Raw genomic sequence first — 23,313 nt, forward strand, 5'->3', positions numbered from 1 at the left:
TGACCCCTGCTGCAGCCCCACATTCCAGCTCTGGGTCTGCTTGGGTCCTGGGGGTGAAGGGGAGGTCCCGTTCCCACCTGAAGAGCCTGACATACGGGTGCTTTCTCCTCCCTCTGTGCTTCTTTTCCCTTCTAATGTGCCATTTGTGCTTCAGCACCTCAATATTCAGAAACCTGTCCATTCTCCATGGCATCTCAGGGCCTGGGCCACTGCCTGCGGCACAATAATTCACTCCAGTATGATCGTAACCCACACAAAGCCATCATAGGAACTGTACAAATGTTGAACACTGTGCAGCTGGCTTTTGAATGCTTGGTAAGTGTTGAGAGCTTGGGAGGCTTCTCAAGATGGTGCACTGCTTGTACAATAAAAAAATATAGAAGACGATACTCCTTGGGGGCAGTGATGGCACCACAGGAACATGCTCGCCTATCAAGCGTGAGGGCCTGAGTTGCTCTCCCAGAACCCACAATATAAAAGCCTGGCATAGTGACACACACTTGCAATCTTAGCACCAGATTAGGCAGAGATTGGTGTGTATGGCTCTCATTGGCCGTTCCACCAGACTAGCCTAATTGGCTTGGCAAGTCACGAGCCTATAAGAGAACTTATCCCCCTGACCCAGAAAAGAAGACAGACCACACTTGAAGACCAACAGCTGATACCCTCTGGCCCAATGGGCATATGCCCATGCCTGCATACACACACACACACACACACACACACACACACACGCCTGTATACATATGTATCTATACTCACACAAGAAAAAAAATTAGCCTTACCTTCCCAAATTTGAATTAATTTAAAAGAACTGAAGAAATAACAACTCGTCTCCTGACCACAAAATATACTGAGATCACAGAAAATTTTATTGTAGAAAACAGCAGAACTGCCAAGCCCTTCAAAGTTCAGCTTCCAACAGGCAATGAAGTCACAAGCATTCCCCAGGGATCCCTACAGAGAAGCCCTTCCAGACAGAATTACAGACTCAGCAAGCCAGTGAAGGGGTCTCTAGAACTTGGAAGCAAAGCCACATTCCCTCTCTAGTGGCTGTTCATTGGTTGTGCTTTTTTCTTCCTGCCTCCTCGGCACAGTTCAAGGATTTTTTTTTCAGAGAACTGTAAATTAAATTTTAAATTAGGAATTCAAGTCTGACAACTAGAATCAGAGTTCAGAAGGGACTTAAGAGGTCTGAGAGAGAGCATTGGGTTGCCTGCTAAAACCCGGGCCATTTCCAAACTGGCACAAGGTTGGATCTCTCCCCAGCCCAAGGCAACATCTCTCATTCCTCAGGCCCAGGCACCTGGGTAGAGCCAGGCTGCCCTACCGGTGCCCGGTGTTTGGGCAATTCTCAGCACGTCCTTTTGGAACAGAGTTCTGGAAGGAGCTGACTCCAAATACAGGGGCTGCTGGAAGGGGGAGGGGCAGAAACAGACAGTGATTGTCAATCCCATACCACCCCAACCCACTGCTGAGAACAGCCATTCCTTGGACAAGGGCTCCAGTTCCCATGCTCACTGAACGATCCCTACTTGGGGCTGTTAACCCAGGAGACAAAATAGATCAGCACGGGCATGACCTACAGGTACCGAATCTGAACAAAAAAACCACCCTTGCCATCATGGTGAGGGAGCATAAGGCTACAGAGCAAGCCCCCTCCCCATGGCCCTTGTCTCAGATGTGCCCCTCGCTAAACAAGCTTGCCTTGCAATAGGTTTCTGGGAAGGAAGGCCGCTGTGGGTGAGGGGTTATTATTTACTGAGCTACCCAGTTTGAGGAAAGGGGATCTGGGACTGAGGCCCCTAGTGAAGTTGTTCTCCAAGCTCTTTTTCTTCGTTGCTGGACAAGGGCCCTGTGTATCAGGACAGTGGAGGGACAGCGGAGGGGTGCCGGAGTGAGCATGTGTCTTTAACGAAATAAAGAGGCAGTAAATCTGACCTGCTTCCCCATCTAGAGTCGAAGTGACCTGGAAGCTTGCTGAGACCCGTTGGGAAAAGGTAGGTGAGAGAGCCCAGGAGGGCGTGGGGGGAGGGCGGCAGGAGAGATACTGAAGCCGCTTTCCCGCTACTCCACCACGCGCCTGCGCGAACTGTGGGTAGAGGTCTGCACTAGCTGAGTGCGGGAAGAGCCGCCGCTCCGGCCACCGCCGCCTCCGCCGTATTTGCTGCTGCTTTTGCTGCTCGAGCCGTAGCTCCCGCCGCCGCCGCCCCCGCGGGAGCCTGATCCTCCTCCGTAACCGCCGCTGCCTCCGCGGGAGCTGCTGCCATATCCACCACCGTAACCGCCTGAACCCCCGCCGCTGCCGCCACCGTAGCTGCCGCCGCCTACAGTCACCTGACTGCTCTGCACAGCTGTACCAGGGAGGGACAGACGCACAAGGGTCAGAAGGATTCGGCAGGGGGACCCAGCGGCACCTGCTGTGAGCGCCTGCAGCCCGTCATCCCTGGTGACCTCCTCTTTGAAAACAGACTCAATGGAAGTCACTGCGTACTTGCAAAGGATGTAGGCCTTCATTTAATGTGCCACCTCTGTTTAGAGACAAGTCCTCAGTGCTCAGTTTTTATTGAATATATCTCCTAATGATATTTAACCAGTGCTGTCAAGTATCCCAAGCAAGAAAAGCAGGCCTTGCTCACTGTGGTGTTTCTTGTATGAGACTAGAAAACAAAGCCAACCCGGCCCAGCCCATCCAGCCTCCATCCCGGACAGACGCTGCTACTTACAGATGCTCACTTGACTCTGCAGCTCCCCCGACATCCTGTGAAATGAAAGCAGGGCCATCAGCCATAGGAGCAGAGATGCTGGTGTAGGGGTAGAGTAGAACTGTCCCCGAGCCCTTTCATGAAGTCTTAAAGCATTTGTGGGTCACACCTGGGCGCACCTATCTTAGGCTGGAGTACAGGAGCTTGGTGCTTGGGAGAAGGGGTGGGTAACAATGGCTTCTCCCTTACCCTTCCAACCTATACACCCTAACTTGCATGTTTCAGCTCACCTTGAACCACCATCTTTCTGGGAACACCTGGAAAAGCCTTTCTTCATTCTCATTGGTCCATGGGTACATTCACATCTTTGGCCCAGGGCACCTGGCTGCTGTACACCCACCTGCTCTCCTCGCCCTCCAGCAGCTGGCGGTAGGTGGCGATCTCCACATCCAAGGACAGCTTGGCCCCCAGCATTGCCTGGTAGTCTCTCAGCAGCCTGGCTAGCTCCTCCTTAGACTGTTGCAGGGCCTCGTCCATGTCTTGCAGCTTTTGCTTTGCATCCTGGAGAGCCCTTTCTCCTCTCTCCTCTGCATCGGAAATGGATCCGTGCATCTGTTCGATCTATATCAGAAACAAGTGGAGCAACACAGAGGTATTGAGCTCCTGGAATCTGACCTTGACCTTATGGGAGGTGGCACATCTGCTGAGCCCACCATGAGCACCCGTCCCACCTGCTTCTTGACGCTGTTGATCTCCGCCTGCAGCCTCTGGATGTTGCGGTTGAGCTCTGAGATCTCCATCTTGCTGTTCTTCAGGTCATCTCCATGTTTCCCTGCTGTGATCTGCAGTTCCTGGTACTGTAAGTCAGAGGCAGCACCATGGTCAGCACCTGTGGTTTGCTGTGGTCTCCCAGAGAAAGCTCTGGGCCGCTTTCTCTTGGAGTAAGGTCATCCACCCCAAACTTCCCTCAGCTGAGGAACAAAAGGACATGTGTAGGTACAGTAGTGCACACACACACACACACACACACACGCCCACATGTGAGCACCTCCCTCCTCCCTGATTTTCACCAGTCTCTGGGCGGTCTCCTCTTCCATTCAGACAACCTTGTTTCTTAATGCCCATCACCCCTTTTTCACTCACCTAAGCCTTCACACCACCCTTACCCACACCGGACCCTCTCACTCTGTCCCACCCCCATATTCTCCTAGCAGGCAGGAACTGCTGGCCTCAGAAGTCCTCACAGTCATTACTTTCTCTCTCCTGTGCCAGCATTGCCTCATCAACCAGACTACACACAGGGTGTCCTCAGGAAGAGCTGACGAGAAAATGTGCGTTCTGACACAATTCCCCTTCCCCAGGTCCGTGAAAAAATCCACTGTATCCCACAACATCTGTTTCCAGATTGTGGGACAGAGGTCAGTGACTCTAGAGTCGGCTTCAAAATCTACAAAGCAGACAACCACATCCTGGTTACTCAGGATTCAATGGCTGAGCTGCCTGCCTTTTCCCTTCAACTAGAGTCTTAACCATTCAGAAATATGCATTCATAACCAGGAGGTAACAGAAAATATGCCAATGGCATGGTAACAAGTGTTCACCTAATAAGTTCCCATACTGTTAAGAAAGTTGTAGAATGTTTAGAGTCACAGAAAGCCATTTCTAAGTAATATATAAGATAGACAACAAAAAAGATAGTATTCTGAAAAATAAAAACAACAAACGTTGTGGTGGTTAAAGAACGCGTTTGTAATTTGCACTCCTGAGTCTAGTTATGGTTAATGGCAGCTATTATTGCAAGGCTTAGGAGAATTAGGCGGTGTGGCACCTATGAGTATGAACTGAAAATAAATAACAAAAACAGGCAGGAACTAACCACACGCATTCAGAGTAGTGGGAAGAGAAGGGTAATCCTTGGCCAATTATCGGAAGTCTTTACCATTGTCATGTTACACGTTAAAGTCAGGAGGCAATATCAGTTTGGGGAGTTTTTGTTTACTTGGGGGTGCAAACTCAGAGCCCAAGATCACCTTGGTCTGGTACAGTGCCTCGGCCTCATCTTTGCTCTTCTGGGCGATCAGCTCATATTGGACTCGCACCGCATCGATGATGCTGTCCAGGTCCAGGGAGCGATTGTTGTCCATTGACAAGATGACATTGGTGTCACTGATGTGCGTCTGCATCTGGGACAGCTCCTGTGAAACAGAGCATAGTTCACTCCTTCCACCCTCCCCTAGAGCCTCAGTCGCCCCTCTGCTTCTCCCTCAAGGCTGCCTGGGGAAGCCGGAATCTGAGCTACAAGGACCTCTTATAAGTAATGAAACATAAATGGAAGGTCTTAAGTATCTCAACTCAAGTGATGGGGCCCAGGCATCGTGGCAGGGGGAAGCAACCCCGTGACCCCCTCTCCATCATGCCTCCTGTACTCACTGCCCCAGCCTTGCTCTGGCTTCACCACCTTTTTGACACAGGTCTTTGAAAGACACAGCTTCTCCTTGTAGCCATAAGAGCTCTCAACGACAGCAGAAGGGACTCCAGTTTGGAGTCACCTGACTAGCAGCTTGACGAAGCAAATAACTGAATCTCAGTTCACGCGCTCTTCTGTTGAATGGGCAGCTCCACAAGCAGAGCTTCTGACGCAGCACTCAGCTGGGAGCGTGAATCCCCAAGTTAGACACAGGTCATAGGTGGACATGGGGAACAAACTCCGGCTCCCCTCCAGTTTGTCTTTTCCACAAAACCCCTCCTATCATTTTCTTCAGGGTTCTCCCAGAGCCCAATGGACTTCCCACAGAGCGTGAAGAGCTGCTTGTTACCCTCGTGTCCCAGGAGACCATAAAGCAGGAAACCACTTCACCCTCACCTACTCAAGATTCTCACTGCCTACTGCATCCCTGCTGCCCCAACCAGAACCTTGAAGTTCAGAGAATGGCTGCCCAACGTGAAGAGCTGGATTCCTGGTGAGATGAGACTTCTCCGGCTCTTATGGGGTATGAGAAAAGAAAGGGGTTTCTCCTCAGGACTGAACTCACCGTATCAAATAGATATTTCAGGAAGTTGACCTCCCCATACAGCGTGTCCACTTTGGACTGCAGGTCTGATTTGCCCATGAAAGCAGCATCCACATCCTGAGTGACGAAAATGTTTGACTTTATTACCCAAGCATTGCCTGCCACCAGCCTCATGTCTGGCCTCAGGCCACTGTCAAATGTTCTCTCTCTGGATTTAGTTCCTGGCTGAAAATGTCATACTTCACTCAAATCAGGGACGTAGAAAGTGACTTCCTAGCTAGAAAGAGGCACAACAACCTCCACCATGCCTCAGCCACATCAGCTCTTCAGATTCCAAAGCAGAGTCCATCTGGCTTCCTTTCTCTGTAAAAGCCCTGCAGTTGGGCAGAGTATGTGCCCATGCTGGCCCAAGGGTCACTCTGTCCACAGTACAGAGCATTCCCAGGGCTTCTCTCCTACCCAGTCCTCAGCTCCCTGAGGACCCCCTTTCCATTACCTTCTTCATAACAACAAAGTCGTTCTCAGCATTGGTCCGCTTGTTGATTTCATCCTCATACCTGTGGTGGAGGCAAGAAGCACACTGAAGGGCTAACCTTGGCCCTCTGAGGGTTGGCTTCCCAGCAGAAAACCAAGACTTTCCCAGGCCCCCACCATCCTGAACTCAGACAGCCCTGCTCCAGCACTGCTGGCCTCTGCCAGGGCCTGGTGTTCTGACCTCACTGATGGATGATTGGGAGTAACTCCAAATCCTCCTGGCCAACAGTAAGGACAGGACACAACATGAAAAACTCAGAGACACAAATGTCCCCAAATATCCATTTGTTCTAATGTTATGATGTTATAAATGTTCACCTCAGGTTTTTTCAATAAAACCATAAAGTAATAACCACTTTGACCAAATCTTTTAAGAGAAAAATATTTCACCTATAGTTCTGCCCCCAACTATGACCTCTAATGTGAGTTTTATTTTTCCCTGGGGACTCAGACATATGTGACCCTCCAGTAACCCAACACAGTGAGCATGGCCTTTGAGGTGGGAGACTGTAGAAAAGGCCCCTTAGGACTAACAGCTGCTCATGAAGTCACCCCTACCGGTGCCGCTGTTAACTATTAAGTATCATTTCATGTCAGCCAGTGCATCTCAGTGTGGTCCCCAATCCACCAGCATTGGCTTCACACATATACTCTGACTGCATCCCAGACTCACTGGATCAGAACCACTGGGTGGGACATAGATCCAGACACAACATGAGGCAAGCTTAAGTTTAAGAACCCACAGAGCTATTCCATCCAGTTCTCAACAAGGAGGGGACGCTCCCGACAGAGAGATGAACTTGTAGGCAGGGCTCACTCACCCCCTGCCCTTCCCTGCTCAGTGTAACTGACAGCTAGCTGCCACTGACATCCCACCAGGACTGTCACATGTAAAACGCCGCCCCCTGCAGAACCACATGAGCCCCCTGGTTCCACTGCAGCAAAAGGACCCTGACTTGCCCCTTGGTCCCTCCCCCACCTGGGTCCTTACTTGCTCTTGTAGTCCTCCACGACATCCTGCATGCTCCTGATCTCCAAGTTTTGGCGCGACCGCTCAGAGTTCAGAAAGTCCACCTGTCTCTGCAGTTGGCTGATGTAACTCTCGAAGATGGGCTCCAGGCTACTGGTTCGAGTCGTGGTGTTCACCTGCTGCAGCAGCTCCCATTTTGTCTGTAGCACCTGGTTCTGCTGCTCCAGGAAGCGTACCTAAAAAGCAAGGTCCCCAGTATACCCCAGACCATGAGTCTGAACAGCCTTCTCCGTGGGAAGAGCTATCCGTGGCCTTGCAGCCCACTCAAACCTCGGAAGTTCAAGATGGGCCTTCAGGCCATCAGGGGAGGTAAGCGGTTTCTTATGTCGCCTCCAGCCAGTTTCACTGAGCTGCGCACCCTGACATAACAGAGCTTTCAGCCCACACTCAATTTATCCATGCCAAAATGAGCATTTGTCATTTCCTTTGTCTTTATGACTGAGAACAAGAAGGCAGAAGGAATCTGGTTTAGTATCCTGGGCAAGCTTCACTGGGTGCCCCCTGAATCCACTATCATCTTTGCTGGCTGCAACTGTGGTTTTCAAGACAGCAACCTCATTTAAATGCTATTATAGCCCAGGTAGAACTACTAAAATAAGTGCTTCCACTTTTTAAAGTCCCACAATGCAATTTACAAGTCCCAAGTAAGAGCTTTGGGCTGACATATTTTGAAAAATGCCTAAATTACTATTTCCTTTGCTAGCCCAAGAAATAGAGCATCAACGTGGCCCTGTTCATTACTCCTCCCCTCAAACTGTGGGAACAAAGATTAGACATAGAGTGGGGGCTGACGGCATGGATCAAGAGCATGGATCAAAAGTCCTTTGTCCTTCATGTCACAAAACTCAGCTTTCACTGTCCCCTGCCAGTTGCCCACAGGTGGAGCTTCCTGTGCCATGCATTGATAAAGACAGCTGTGCCAACTGTGGGCTTCCCTCAGGGACTATGTGTGTGTGCACGCGCACACATACAAATTCTCACACATTTCATATGTGTGTGTGTGCGTCATACATCTGTATATAGATTTTACATGCACAAATATTCACATTCACACAGACAGGTGTATTCACATTCATGTACACACATTTACATACTCACTTGCACACAAACACATTCCAACATAAATAAGTTTATAAACATATCCGTTCATATATACACATTAAGAGAGAGATCTCTATGAAAGGGAGGGGAACCACTGCTCTGTGCAAGCAGAACAGCCCTTTGCAGACACTGTCCTAAGATGGGGCACTATAAGCCACCCAGAATTCCCAGGCCCCTGAGACTCCGCCTGTCTGAGGGGCCAGCTCTTGCCAGCTCTCCTTGGATTCTGCTTCTAATCAGAAGAATGTGTGTAGAGAACATTGTCTCTCAGGCTTGCCTTGGCTGTATCACAGCAAGGGATTGGGGCAAGCAGTTCTCAGATGTTCCGTGTCAGTGCTGCTCGTAACCCCATGAGGAATTCCTGCCACTATCTATTTCTGTTCTGTGGTGACACCCCCAGAGAGTGGGAAGGTCAGTTACTCCATTACAGCTGGATGTTTGTTGACAGTGGCATAGTGGGTATGGGCCTTCTCAGACTGTGACTTTTATGCCAAGGGAGGACTTATGAAGGAGAGGGTGCTGTCCTTTCAAGGGATGGCTCTGCTGTGTTGTTGAGAATAGGCCAGGCTGTGCAAATGGGAAACCAGCCTGAGAAATTACAGTAATAAAAGCTTGTTTTTGTCCAGGCTGGAGGCCACCTGACTGATGGTCATCAAGGCCAGCTCCAAAGGAGAACAGGAAGCCATCTCCTGCACCTTGGTACCCTGCTATATAACTAAACGGGCCTCTGTTGATGGCAGGAGCCTTGATCCAGTGAAAATCCCAAATTAATTCCCAGAAATCTGTGGTCCTTTGCTGATGCCAGTTTTCCCTGTTCCCCCTTCGGCAATGTTGGCCTCCTGGCAGCATCTCCCTTACTATTAAGTCCCTGCTCCAGGCAAACCTTCCGGCCTCTGCCTGTACTCAGGCACCATGGTGTCCAGATTGGTTTCACTTCCAGAGTGAACACCCTGAGGCTGTCCATGGCCCTCCTCCATGCCCTCCTCCTGCTCACACACCACTTCAGCTCCAACACTTGCCCTGATAGCAGGAAGTGGTCATTGTACCTCCCTCTGCAAATGCCGAAAGGAAGATTTTTACTGTCTGCGAACCTCTCCTCAGAGACCTGAACATGAGGCAAACCTAATCAGTGAAGTGGGGTAAAGGGCTTCACAGTGGCCCTCTGTTGGCGTCAGGTGGCGTACAAAGGACAACTCAGACAGAATGCCCTGTTAGGCATTTCTGACCATAGCTTCTGGAGAGACCTGCCACCAGGACATTTACTGAAGCCCATGACAGCTTCCCAGTTGTTGCTGCTGTCTGCCCCTCTACTATATCACCACCTCTCTCCTTCCTGTCACTTTCCCAGAAATCTTGACATTTGACATTCACTGGAAGGGATCACACTTGTCACAATTCCTTGCTACATGGACATTCTTTCTGTTGAGTGCTTGGCTCTCCTTTCACTTTCAAGACCGAGGTAAGACCTGGGATCTCTCAGTGAAGCACTCCCAGTGTCCAGCATGGCACCTTCAGGCTACCATGACCCAAAGGCTGCCACACATACTAACACATCTCCTATAAACTGTCCCAATTCTCTGCCATTCAGCTTGGGGGCTCCCTGTAGCTTCTGTGTATGGTGGCATGCAGTAAACCTAATGAAATATTTGTGGAATGAATAGGAGTGAGACACATGGACAGGTAGACTGACAGACAGGCAGGTGAATGGGTGGATTGATAAGCATTTGAGTGTATAGCAGGGAAGGGGTGCAGGCATGAGTGTTGGATATAAGCATGGGTAGGTGATATTTATTGTGGATAATAGATGGGTGGGTGGGTGGATATTTAGGTGGATGAATACAAATGAATGGGTAAACAGATGGATGGATGGATGGATGGATGGATGGATGGATGGATGGATAAATAAGGGTGAGTGGATGGATGGATATAGTAGATGGATGTATGAATACATGGTGTAAATAAGTAGATAGATATAGATAGGTGGGCAGACAGATAGAAGAAGATAGATAGAAGAAGGGAGATGAATGGATGTGAATAGATGGATGGGTGATGGGTGAATGTGTGCCTAAGAGGATAAGTGGATGAATGGATTGGGTGAATGAGTAGATAAATGGATGATGTATGTGGATAAGCAGATGGATGCATGGATGGATGCATGAGTGGGTGGATGCACGGATGGATGCGTGGGTGGGTGGGTGGATGGATGGATGCATGAATGGATGTAGTTCAGTTGGTGGGTGGGTGGATGGATGATGGATGAATGGATGGATGGATGGATGGATGGATGGATGGATGGGTGGGTGCATGGATGGATGTAGTTCTGTTGGTGGGTGGGTGGATGGATGATGGATAGATGGATGGATGGATGGATGGATGGATGGATGGATGGATGGATGGATGGAGTTCTGTTGGTGGGTGGGTGGATGGATGATGGATGGATGGATGGATGGATGGATGGATGGATGGATGGATGGATGCATGGATGGATGCATGGATGGATGCATGGATGGATGCATGGATGGATGGAGTTCTGTTGGTGGGTGGGTGGATGGATGATGGATGGATGGTGTGGTTGAGTTGGTGAGTGGGTGGACAGATACGTGTGTATGGATGGTGAGTAGGATGGATGCTGAGGCGGGTGATTAAATGAGTGAACGGGTGTCTAGAAACACAGATAAATGGAGTGTGGATAATGATGACTGAGAGTGAGATTGTTATCATGTGTACCTGTTGGGTATCACCACACCTCTTATCTGCTTTCCTACTAAAAGGGAAAGATGAAATGCAGCCCTGAGAAGCCTACATTAAATGTTATCTATGTAAAAGCCTCGGTCAAAGGCTTTCTTGGGGTCCCAGACCACACAGAATGGAGGGACTGTCACCAACAAAGTGAAGCAGCTCCGCAGCATCAACACTATGGCAGAGTGTGAGGCCCTCTCAGCCACTTGGATGCTGACCAAGGACTCTATCTACCCCTAAGGTACTTACCTTGTCAATGAAGGAGGCAAACTTGTTGTTGAGAGTCTTGATCTGCTCACGCTCCTGGTTCTTGACCCTTTGAATTTCAGGGTCTACCTCCAGGTGTAGGGGTTCCAGGAGGCTCTGGTTAATAGTCACCTCATGGATACCCCCAGGAGGAAAAGACGGACCGAATCCCCCAAACCCACCAAATCCAGCACCAAATCCAGCACCCCCAAAGCCACCTCCAAATCTGCCACCACCATAGCCACCACCTCCAAAGCCACCACCCCCAAAACTTCTTCCTACTCCAAATCCTCCTGCTCCTCCCCCAGGGCAAAAACCACTGGCGCTTCTCCCTACTAGGCTCCCAAAGATGCTTTTACTACCGCCCAGATTGTAGAGACTCCGGGAGCTAAACCCCCCTCCATAACCACCGCCACTGCACCTCCCCCGTGACTGGCACACAGATCCCACAACCTGTCGCCCACCGCCAAAGCCCGAGGAGGACCTGCTGCTGTAGGCCCTCCTGCTCCTGGAGCTAAAGGCAGACTGAGAGCTAAACCTGTGACTCATGGTTGCTAGGGCAACCAGAGGTGGAAAGCAAGGGCCCAACAGGAAGGAGGCAGAAAGCAGGAGGGAAGGAGCTGTGTCTCCCTTGCAAAGGCTTTGGCTCAGTCCCTATATATACACACACCTGCTGGGCTGGGTGCTTGGGAGGGGAATATTTGCCAGCTCCATCTGCTTAAAAACTTCACACCTATCTGTTGCTGAAATTACACTGCAGACAAACTCCCCCAACTTGATCATTTATCATTTATCTCTAACTATGGAGATATTGAAGGGCAGCAATCTCTCAGGATCTCAGTGTTGGAAACTCCTGTGGAGTTTCTCCTCAAATCTCACACTGATCTCTTCCTACGAAACACGCTGAGTTGTTTGTTTTGGGGTGTGCCTGAGAGATCTGGGATAAAACTACAGAATGTCTAGTGACCCTAGGACCACAGCTGGGATGAGAGTGGAGACACTTGCTTCAACAGGGCTGTCCCTGTCCACAAAAGCTGGTTTTATTTTCCATTGTTTTTGTATGTCAACAAAATGTTTTGTGAGCATCTCCCTGTAATATCTCCTAGACTCAAAGGCAAACTATCCCAAACTATCTTCTTCTCTTCTAGTATTTCTAAACTGACACTGGCAATATTTTTGGGGGGAAAAAATGAGTATTTATTCTTTAAGGAATATGTAAAGACCACAGTTTTTTATTTTATTGTTTTTAATAATATATTTTTCTCCCCTCCCCTCCTTCCTCTCCCCTCCCCTTCCTATGGTCTCCATGGTCCCAATTTGCTCAGCAGGTCTTGTCTTTTTCTATGTTCTATGTAGATTAGATCCATGTATGCCTCTCTTAGGGTCCTCATTGTTGTCTAGGTTCTCTGAGATTGTGAATTATAGCCTGGTTTTTTTTCTTTGCTTTATGTCTAAAAACCACTTATGAGTGAGTACATGTGATAATTGTCTTTCTGGGTCTGGGTTACCTCACTCAATATGTTTTCTAGCTCCATCCATTTTCCTGCAAATTTCAAGATGTTATTTTTTTCTGCTGTGTAGTACTACATTGTGTAAATGTACCACATTTCCCTTATTCATTCTTCGGTCGAGGGGCATCTAAGTTGTTTCCAAATTCTGGCTATGACAAACAATGCTGCTATGAACATCACAGTTTTTGTAAAACCTTAATTTAGGTTTAGTATTATTATTTTTTATTTGCTCAGCATAAAATTGCCCTCCTAGCAAAAAAAGTAGCAATAATAACAGTAAGTTCCTCAAGGGTTACTCTCAAATTCTGTATTTATAAAGAACTGCAGTGAAAGAATTGTGGCCTGTGTGCATTCTCTGAGGGCTGTCCCCAGTAGGAGGCCTAGCTAGAAATTCAGGGTGTGTATTCGTGTCATCTGACAAAGAGTGTTTCTGCTTCTGGATACAAATAGCTGGTGGACTGCATCCAAATGTATGAAAATGTCTTAAACACGAAGAGAAAGAATAAATGCCCAGTTTCAGCAAACAAGATTGGTAATTTCTCCACGGGGACACAATTATTTAAACCCTCAAGGAAGTGTAACGGGACCAGAAAAGGTCATGATATAATAAATCTTATGAAGACCTGGGGGGCTCAAAAGTCACAAGGAGCGTGACTCACTCAGGCAGATCACAAGACACTTTCTCCTAGGATTTTAAATGCCATTTTTCTATGTGTTCATGCAATAAATGATTTTTTTGCAATAGTTGGGGCTGACTCCCAAGTGCTCCAGCTTTGGGCAGAAATCCCAATCAAGGCTGGGATGATCGTCTGGTCTGAAAAAGCAAGAGACTGTTTGGAGGGAGACATCCTGCAGCTGGGAGTGTCCTGAGGGCCTTATCACTCTCCACAGTGTTCTGAGCGTGGGAACTGTTTAATGGGTCACCTCCAGGGGTAGCTGTGGAGGGGAGAGAGTGAGCCTGAGATGGGGAGACAAAAGCTCAGCTCCTGGGTGTTGCCATCTCAGACAAGTCATGTGCTCCAGAGCCTTGGATGCTACCGTCTTTCCAGACTCCATGAATTGAAGCCCAGCAGAGTACACTACAATACCCTAGAAGTATGTGTGCTAGCTGCTTTCTCCCTCCCACGAACCCATCCAGGTGAGCAACAACCGTCCACGTCATCCATGATTCCAACTCAAGCTGTACAAGTCAAAACAGATGGCCACCCTAGTCTTTTTCCATCTATACACAGCCATTATTCCCAACTTAACCTCAAGGGACTTTAGATAAGACAATGAAGCCAGGCCCGCATGTTCAAAGATAAGGAGAAAGCAAAAAGGTCAGAGAAAGAGTTGGAAATGAAACTCTGGAGAGTCAGATGCATGAGAAAGTTGCCAAAAGGCCAGGGTTCTGAGTCAAGCAGAGGCAGAAGCAACGAAAGAAGAAAGAGGAAGAGGTCAGAAGAGTTATGGTGGGACAGTGGACATGGCAACAATGGTTGATGAAGGAATTCTCGAGATGAGCATCTTGAAACTTGGCTTTAAAGCAAAACTTTGCCTCTTCCCAGCCCCTTGGTTTGGACACTTGCGTCCTCAAATCTTGGTTTCAGACGTCTGAAACAAAGAGAGTAACATCAGCAGTGCAGGAGACTCTAAGGAGGGCTATGCTCAAATACAAAGGGGCAGCTATCAGTTGGCCTTATGAATGGGGCTCCTTCCCCTAACACCTTCAGGAAGCTTTCACCAAGGCTAAAGACCTTGGGAGCCCCTCTCTCCCTCTGCAGAGCTTGTCTGTACTGTTGGCTTAGTCCATCTCTCATCACCTCCATCTCCACACCCAGCTAAATAAACAGGTCCTTAACATCAGAACCAAACACAGCCTAAAAAGTGCCCACCAGATTGCTGGCAGAGGCTAGTGGCAGAGTCCTGCCACTGAGTGAAAGTAAAGGCTAACACAGAGATATTTGAAGAAGGAAGAGCCTGGCCCCACATTGAGCCAGCCTCCCTGGTTCCTGGCTCTGTGGTTGCCCTGTTTACTGGCTCCCCCTCCCATCACTCTCTGCCTGCCATCATCAGCAAGAACTCTCCTTAGAAAACAAGTGGGGAGTCAGCTTGCCCCACCTGACTCCCAAATACTGAAACCCAGGCTGCCAAGAGGGTGAGGCCCGAGCAGCTATCAGTCACAGAATCACAGTCTCAGCAGCAGCAGGGGGCAGAGTTCCAGAGGATCTGCTGGTGTGACCCGCAGAAGCGTCCCCACAGATGCTCCCTGTCTCATCCAGCATCTCCCAGGGGCTGGACGAGGATATGGCAGGGGTGTGGCAGAGAAAGACCTGAGGAAGCATCTCACTCCCCAGCCCCCACCCCAAGGGCGAAGCTTTGGGGCTATGAGGCAGGTATGTATGGAGTTTGTGTCAGCCTTGTGACTGGAACTTTGGGACCTGTAACCTACAGATAAGACACTATGGGGTGGTAAAGATGGGGAGAGAGCGGCTGCTGGACAGAGCAGAAGCTCCAGCCTTAGTTATCCACCCGGCAGGAGCTACTTCTCCCTGTTCGAGTGTCAAAACCGAACTTGCAATAGAGGTCACCAGTCAGTTGGCTGGTGTCATTTCACATCACTGGGGACTTCTGATTTCTGGGTGAGGATGCCTACTGGGCTATCACCTAATGTCCCAAAGTACCCAGGGCCTCACCTTTGTTACCCTCTTTGACTAGAATCCCAGGACCAGACTGGAAATGAAGGATAAAATGACCTCCTTCTACTTTGTCAAACCTATCAGATGATCTGAGGCTTGGAAACCCCCATGAGGCCATAGCACATCTCTGCAGAGTCCCTTGCAGAAGGTTCCAGAGACAATGTTGTTCCGGGCATGTTAAGGCTCTTCCATCCAAAGTACTGGAGATCTGACTTTTTAAACACCCTTCACCAAAGCTGGCACTGTCTCTTATCCCTGATCAAAGGGAACAGCTGGGCATGTGTGGGCCTAAAAGAAAACAAGGTTGTAGGCTGGACCCAAGCCAAATTCCAAGAGAAATAGTCAAGGCCCTGGTCATGAATCACAGCTGTCTGAGCAGAGGACACTTCTATATATTGGATCAAAAGGGAGTCAGGAGGTACTCAAGATTATAGAGATAGTTGGTAGTGGGGTAGGGACCAGAATCCCAAATCTCAGGGGCAGGAGATAGGAAATATTCAGTAAATTCCAGGCTCATATGTCTCCTTTCCATGTTAAAGAGATGATAGCAATACAAACACAAGGAATTAACTATTATTCTTTCCTCCATTTAAAGAATAAGCAGGTTTCTGGAACAGTGGTTATGAACTTTTATTGGGTTCTTACAATGAAGAAGCTACATGGATGGCATTTGAGCCTCATAGACTCTTGGTACAAGGGTTCATGCACGTGTAGAGGCCAGAGGTTGGTGTCAGTGTCTCCCTCTGTCACTTCATCTTATATTCTGAGACAGAGTCTCTCCCTGAACCTGGAGCTTGCTGCTTCTGCTGGATTGTCCAGCCAGATTCTCCTGGGACCCGCCTGTCTCGCTACCTCCTACACTAGAGCTGCAGTCTCCACACACATCACCAGGGCTACAGACTCACCTCACCGCCCTCTGATTTTTCTGGGGATCCTGGGAGTCTGAATGTGGATCCTCATGCCTGTACACACGTTTTACCCACTAAGCCATCTCCAGCATCACCCCCCCCCCCGCCTTTTTTGCAGACGACAAAGTTTCTTGTAACCCAGGCTGGCCTCATACTCTCTGTGTAACTAAGGATGGCCTTGAGTTTCGGAGACCCTGCCTCCACCTCCCAAGTGCTGTGATTACAGGTTTGCATCACTGTGCCTGGAAGAAGAGGTGCTGGAGATGAGCTGGGGGCTTCAGGAATGCTAAGAAGGTGCCCTACTAACTGAGCCACATCCCAAGCCATGCAACCACATTTTACTGATGATTTGAGGTGAGCAAGCAGCCAGTCATAGTGCCTGTAGCCCCTGACCCCAGATTTCACTTGGGCAGACTGACTCCACAGGCAGAGATCCTGCTGTTTTCCTTCTGCTTTGTGGGATTTGCTTTTAGAACTCGGCGGCGTCTGGAGTCTGAGTCTTGACTCTGCCTCATAGGAATTACGTTCACTAACCTCTCCACACTTGAGTTTCCTCATTTGTGATGCCCAGGCACTGCCTACCTCATGGGATTGGGAAAGCTGGGGCAGTTAATTCGTGAGATGCTCTTAGGACATAGCCAGGCACGATTGCCACTTAACTGTTACTAGACAAAGCAACCCTCTGTCACTTAGCATAGTTCCCCCAGGGAGCCTCTCCATGTTGTCACAGCTGATGGAGTTTCTTTCTCCTGTCAGCTCATTAACATTCTATCGCATATTGTATGTGCCATATTCCCTGGTTTGTTTTTGTTTGATTTTGTTGCTTTTTAGTGTTTTGAGACAAGATGTCATGTAGTCCAGACAAGCTTCAAAACTTCTGTAAAGCTGAAGATGACCTCAGTCTTCTGATCCTGCCTCCTTCAATTCCCAAGAGCTGGGATTACAGGTATGTCTCACCATAACCAGCTCAAGTCTTCTTTAACCTCTGGATTGACTTACAGGCCACCCAATATGGGTGCTGGGAACAGAAGTTGGGGTCTCTGGAAGAACAACAAGAGCTCTTAACCTCTAAGTCACCTCTCTGGCCCCAGCAAGTTTTTATCCATCCATTTGTCTACGGACAATGAGGCACACTCACGTCTTCAAAAAAAGCCCAATTCCATCTCCTTTTTAAATATGCCCAGAAGTGAATTGCTGAACCATATGGTAGTTCTATTTTTAATTTTTTTCTGAACTTCCATCCTGTTTTCCATGAGACTAACCTGGTTACCTTACATTCCCACCACTGGTGGGCAAGGAGCCAACGCCACCAACCATGAGAGAAATGTAATGTAAATGACAGTCACAGCGAGATAAGCCTCACCCCTGTAAGGATGGCAACCATCAACAGATAAGATAGGAGTGTTGGCAAGAGCGTGGAGAGAAGGAGCCCTCGCACAGGTGGGGCCGCGGTGCCTCTGAGTGCAGGCAGCACTGTGACAGGCCCCACATTCCTCTCTCACTGTAACAGGCTATCCCGGTCTACTAGGCTGTCCCAGGCAAGCCTTTCCCCTCCAGACTTAAAGCACCCCCTGTTGGAGACACAGTCTCCCATGGTTTTAGCCTGGGAGCACTGGACTGTCTCCTAGCTGTATGTTGTTGACTCAGTGCGGAGTTTCTGTGCTCTACCAAGGTGTGGCCTCTATTTCTGTTTATCTAACTTCCTTCGTCCATCTTTCGGCTGGTGAGGAAGAGACTTTACAAAGAAGGTACTCACAGGTGTGCTCCTTCATGTCGGTCTTCTGTTGTTCTACCTGTTTGTCCCTTGTTTGCCATGGGCCTTACCAGCCCTGCACTGAACCTGTGTTCTGTCCAGAACCAGTCATGTGCCACATCATGACGTTTCAGCCAGTCATGGACCACATATTCAAAAGATATGGCCACATATCCAGAAGATTATAATGAAGTAAAAAAAATTCTACTGCCTAGAGATAGCACAGCTACGTCGATGTTGAAGCAAAGCATGACTCCTGCATGCTACATGCATGCTACTGCATGAATGAAGTGGCCGCCCTGCAGGGGCATGGAAGTACAGAGCAGTGCGGGTGCAAGGTAGGTGAATCGAGTCTTAGTTTACAGAAAGATACCAAAGACTGCGATAGCCAAGTCACACAAGTCGATAAGAACGCAGTGATTTCCCGATATTCAGCTCGGAAACGCATCTCTGTGGTTGCTCATTCACCAATTATCAGAGAGCAGAATTCTCCAGCATCCTATAGCAGATGTCTACCTAAAACAGTGTCCACAGTCCCCCTCACGTTCCATTAAAGTGAAAAATGGAAAAGCAGAGTGTGGATGTTTGAGAGGGAATGGCCCTGCAGGCTGAGATTTGAAGCCTGGTCATTAGGGAGGGCACTACAAGAGATGGAGTAGGAGGTGCGGCCTTGGTAAAGGAAGCTGTCACTGGGGGTGGGCTTCGGGGGGTTCAAAAGCTCAAACCATGCCCAATGTCTCTCTCTTCCTGCTTCCTGCAGATCGGGATGCAGAACTCTGAGCTGTCTCCCTGAGTGTCCATGCTTCCCATCACGTTGGTAGTGGAGCAAACCTCTGAATGTAAACAAGCCCAGTTAGATGTTCTCCTTTATAAGAGCTGCCGTGGTCAGTGTCTTCACAGCAACAGAACATTGGCTAACACAGAGCAATGACTCTTGGCTAGCCTTTCCCAAGAACAAACTCCTCCATGAATATGGCGCCTGCCCTTCTGCCAGATCTCCCCACAAGCATCCTATTATTTCACCACTGCTATGTGGATGCCTCCAACTATCAAAAGTGTCTACCCCACATTCAAAACTAAACATGAAAGCAGGGGGCACTTAGCAATCAGATGGGACTGGGTGGGCCTTGGATTTGTGGTGGACACGGAGTCATGAGAAGAGGCCCTCTGAGTCTGTGGGAATGAGCACAGCTGAGAAATAAAAGTCATAGTTCAACATTCTTCAGGACTCATGTTCATGGGAAGAGAACTTGTGGGAGGGAATCAAAGAGGCAAATCCAGGCAGCTAGACAGACTCCTGGCCAGGTCCCAGAGGCCCCAGAGGTCACAGAGGTCACAGAAGTCACAGGCACCCTCTCTCAAGCTCTGATAAGGACAATGCATCCTGCACCCCACGTCCAACTCTCAGCTCATATTACAACTACCCAGACTTCTCATCAATAAAATTTAATAATGATAGGTTCCCCCTGGGGTCATCAATAAGGCTGCATGTGAGAAAAGTTCTCTTTGAACTGTCATGCAGTGTGCCACGCCGGTCACCTCTAACATTTGCCTCCACTTCCCTTCCACAGCAAAGACTGACTTTGATGACTCCAGTCCCAAAGGCAAAGCCTGGTGTTCTCCAGAAAGAGGACTGTAGTGGTGTTTCATTTGTACAAGTAAAGCTTGCCTGAAGTTCAGAATACAAAGCAGCCACACTAGCCAGCCGTACAGGCCAGGCAGTAGTGGCACACACCTTTAATCCCAGCACAGCCACACTAGGTAGCCATAGAGGCCAGGCAGTGGTGGCACACACCTTTAACCCCAGTAGCCACACTAGTTAACCATGCAGGTCAGGCACTGGTGGCACACACCTTTAATCCCAATACAGCCATACTAGGTAGCCATAGAGGCTGGGCAGCACTGCCACATCCATTGTTCTTCATCAGTGTTCAATGCTCTTTACCCCTTTCTAAACCTCAGTGTCTTCCCCAACAACCAGGACTCTGAATCTTTCCCCATCCTTCCTCCTGATCTAAGAATGAAGGCATGGCCACCAAGAGACACCACAAAGAGCTTGAGCAAGGGGTTCACTCCAGACCTGCTAGAACCTTAGGGCTCAGATGAGATGGGAGGCGGGAAAATGGACCTTTTGAGGCCTCTGCCCCCCACCCCCACTCCACAGAGCCCATCTCCTAAAGACAGGGTTCTGCTGCTTACAGTTTGGGGACTCCAGCTTCAAATAGGCCTTGGGTCACTTCTAGTGTGGCACCCCTGATGCTGAGGGAATCAGGTCTGGGGAATCAGAATGGAGGGCAGACCTGGGGGGTGGGGAGCATGCAACAGAAGGCTGTTTTCTGCAGGTGTGCAAATGATCTTCACTCGAAAATCTAAATAGTGCCTTGGTTCCTTGTGTGGCCCAGTGCCTTCAAAAGGGGGACGTGAAGGGTGGTCCTGCATTATCTGCCTGTCTCAGAAAGAGAGGTGAAGGAGATGCCCTGTGGGCAGAGGTACAGGAAGCCGGTGGAGCAGTGTGTGCAAAGCGTGGGGCAGGGCAGATCCCATTGACCCTGCTGCAAGCAGTTAAACTGTGATGGAATTCGGGTGCATAGCAGCCCTTTGTGAACTGCAGAGCAGACTCGGGCACCCTGCTAACACAGGGGAGTCTGGAGTGTCACCAGCACATGCCTGTTCTGGATTGTCAGCTTGAGCACATCTGGAATCAACTGAAACCCAAGTGACTGGGCACACCTCAGAGGGAAGTCTTTGTCTTAAGTAAATCATGTGACATGGGAAAGCCCACTTCTGATCCGGATGTTGATCCAGATCACACCTGCTGCCAGCCTCTATAAAGAGCATGGAAGAAGGAAGCTTGCTCTCTGCCTGCTTGCTCTCCCTCTTGCTAGCAAGAATTCCTTCACTGACATTAGAACCTGCTTCTTTGAGATTCCTGCATTTACCGAAGACCAAATAGCCTTGTAGACTGAGCGTTACTGGATTCTTAGACCTTCCCATTGATAGGCAACCATTGTTGTATTAGTTAGACCACAGCCTGTAAGTCATTCTAATAAACCCCCTTTCTGTGTAGAACGATATTCATTCTATAAATTCTATTACTGTAGAGAACCCTGAGTGATAAATACACTTATAGACATCTTCCTATAAAGGGAAGTATCTTGGCATTCATGGGGCATCCTCAGTTTTTAAAGCCCCTTCACTTATCTAATCTGACAAATGGGCAACATGCCATCTATGAAATGCACAGCCTTTTGTGGCTCCCAGACAAAATATTTCACTCTGTGACCCTATGTGAAGCTGACAAAAGCATGAAGAGTGAATTACGTTTGAAGACAGATGCAGTCAGCAGGGAGATTCCATCTCAGCAACCAACTGCCTCGACACTCTACCCAGAGAAATGGAAACTGAAGTAGAGGTGAAGAGCCAGGCACAAGGAATTCTCCAGGATCCTGATCCTGTTCAGAGTAGATCGACATGCAGAGGCGTGTTTACTCTTTGGGCATTTATTTCCTTCTAGGGGGAATTGGTGAAATGGCTCATTTGGGGAGTGTTAGGAGATGAGAGGAAGGGAGAGGAGAGGAGAGAACAGGAGAGGAAAGGAAAGGGAGAGAAGGGGAGGAAAGGAAAAGAGAGGAGAGGTAGAGAAGAGGAGGGGAGGGAAGAGGAGAGGGAGAGAAGAGGAGGGGGGAGAGGAGAGGAGGGAAGGGTGGAGAGGAGAGGGGAAGGGAGGGGAGGGGAGGGAAGGGGAAGAGGAGAGGAGAGGAGAGGGGAAGGGAGGGGAGGGGAGGGGAAGAGGAGAGGGGAAGGGAGGGGAGGGAAGGGAAGGGGGAGGAGAGAGAGAAGAGGAGCGGAGGGGAGAAGAAGGGGAGAGGAGAGAGGGAGAGGAGAGGAGAGGAGAGGAGAGGAGAGGAGAGGAGAGGAGAGGAGAGGAGAGGAGAGGAGAGGAGAGGAGAGGAGAGGGAGAGAAGAGGAGGGGAGGGGAGGGAAGAGGAGAGGAGGGGAGGGAAGAGTAGGGAAGGGGAAAAGAAGACAGGAGGTGCAAACCACAGGCTGGGCAAAAGAATCACACTATAAAATATTCCTGATGCAAAATATTTTCTTTATGACACCGAGTATATAGTTTTGCAGAAAATGCTTACCAAGAATAAATGAGGCTCTGGGTTTGATCTCCAGCACTGTAAGAAACATATATTCACAATTCTGATGGCTCTCAGAAAGATTGTGATGAACCAAAGGCATCAAAGACTAAATAATGTATCTTACATGTAATTTTTTAAGACCAAACTAACCTTCAGAGACAACCACAGTGTTGTTGAAGGAGTATTGTCCATGTGAACTTACCCCTAGATGACTAGAGTCATCTGGAAAGACAGACTTCAACTGAGGCATCATCTCCATCAGACTGCCCTGCAGGCTTGTCTCAGAGGCATTTTCTTGGTTAAAAAGTGATGTGGGAAAGCGCAGACCACTGTGGATGGCACCACCTTGGGAAGATAGTCCTGGATTGTCCAAAATACCAAGCTGAGCAAGAAGTGAAGAGCAAGACAATAAGCAGCACTTCTTCCTAGTCTCTGCTTCACTTCCTGCCTCCAGGTTCTCGCCTTGGCTCCCCTCAATAAAGGGGCTGTGACATAGAAATGTTAAGTCAGATAAACCCTTTCCTCCACAGGTTGATTTGGTCAGTGTTGTGTTATAGCAACAGAAAGTTAACTGGGATGGCAGACCAAGCAAGAGAGCAAAAGAGAAAACAACGATTAAAAAAAAGGAAAGAAACAGTGAGATTGGCGTCTTCTAAGCATTAAGCAATGGACCAAAGTTGAGCCACTCTTGGGCGGGGTAAATCCTTGAGTCAGTGTGGCTTTGGGGTGGTGGATGGAACAGGATCCCATGGCAGAAGCTGTTAACAAATATTTGAGTCTTTATTACTTACATCTTCTCAGAAGTCCTCAGAGAAGAAAATTATAGGGGGTGAATCCTGACATCATCTGCACCAAATCTAAATTTGTCAGGGCTGTGAGCCTGTCTACAAGTCCAGCAGATAATTTTGGCTGGGTTCCTGGTGGAAGGGAGGACAAAGGCACAGTCCATGAATCTTCAGAG

General features: G+C 48.9%; 1 protein-coding gene across 1 annotated transcript in view; it reads right to left on the bottom strand.

Moving 5' to 3' along the window:
* Window positions 1-900: 900 nt before the first annotated feature.
* The window catches only part of LOC130888480 (keratin, type II cytoskeletal 2 oral-like), a 36,738-nt gene continuing 14,325 nt past the window's right edge, over window positions 901-23,313 (bottom strand). Inside the window, exons 11-19 of the mRNA XM_057791420.1 lie at window positions 11,370-11,614; window positions 7,242-7,456; window positions 6,213-6,273; window positions 5,738-5,833; window positions 4,736-4,900; window positions 3,437-3,562; window positions 3,106-3,326; window positions 2,727-2,761; window positions 901-2,354 (exon numbers count right to left, since the gene is read on the bottom strand). Coding sequence (XP_057647403.1) covers window positions 2,068-2,354; window positions 2,727-2,761; window positions 3,106-3,326; window positions 3,437-3,562; window positions 4,736-4,900; window positions 5,738-5,833; window positions 6,213-6,273; window positions 7,242-7,456; window positions 11,370-11,614 — 1,451 coding nt within the window. The 3' untranslated portion in view covers window positions 901-2,067. The remainder of the gene's footprint in view (window positions 2,355-2,726; window positions 2,762-3,105; window positions 3,327-3,436; window positions 3,563-4,735; window positions 4,901-5,737; window positions 5,834-6,212; window positions 6,274-7,241; window positions 7,457-11,369; window positions 11,615-23,313) is intronic.

Source organism: Chionomys nivalis, chromosome 17 (genome assembly GCF_950005125.1).
Source record: "Chionomys nivalis chromosome 17, mChiNiv1.1, whole genome shotgun sequence".
Lineage (NCBI taxonomy): Eukaryota > Metazoa > Chordata > Mammalia > Rodentia > Cricetidae > Chionomys > Chionomys nivalis.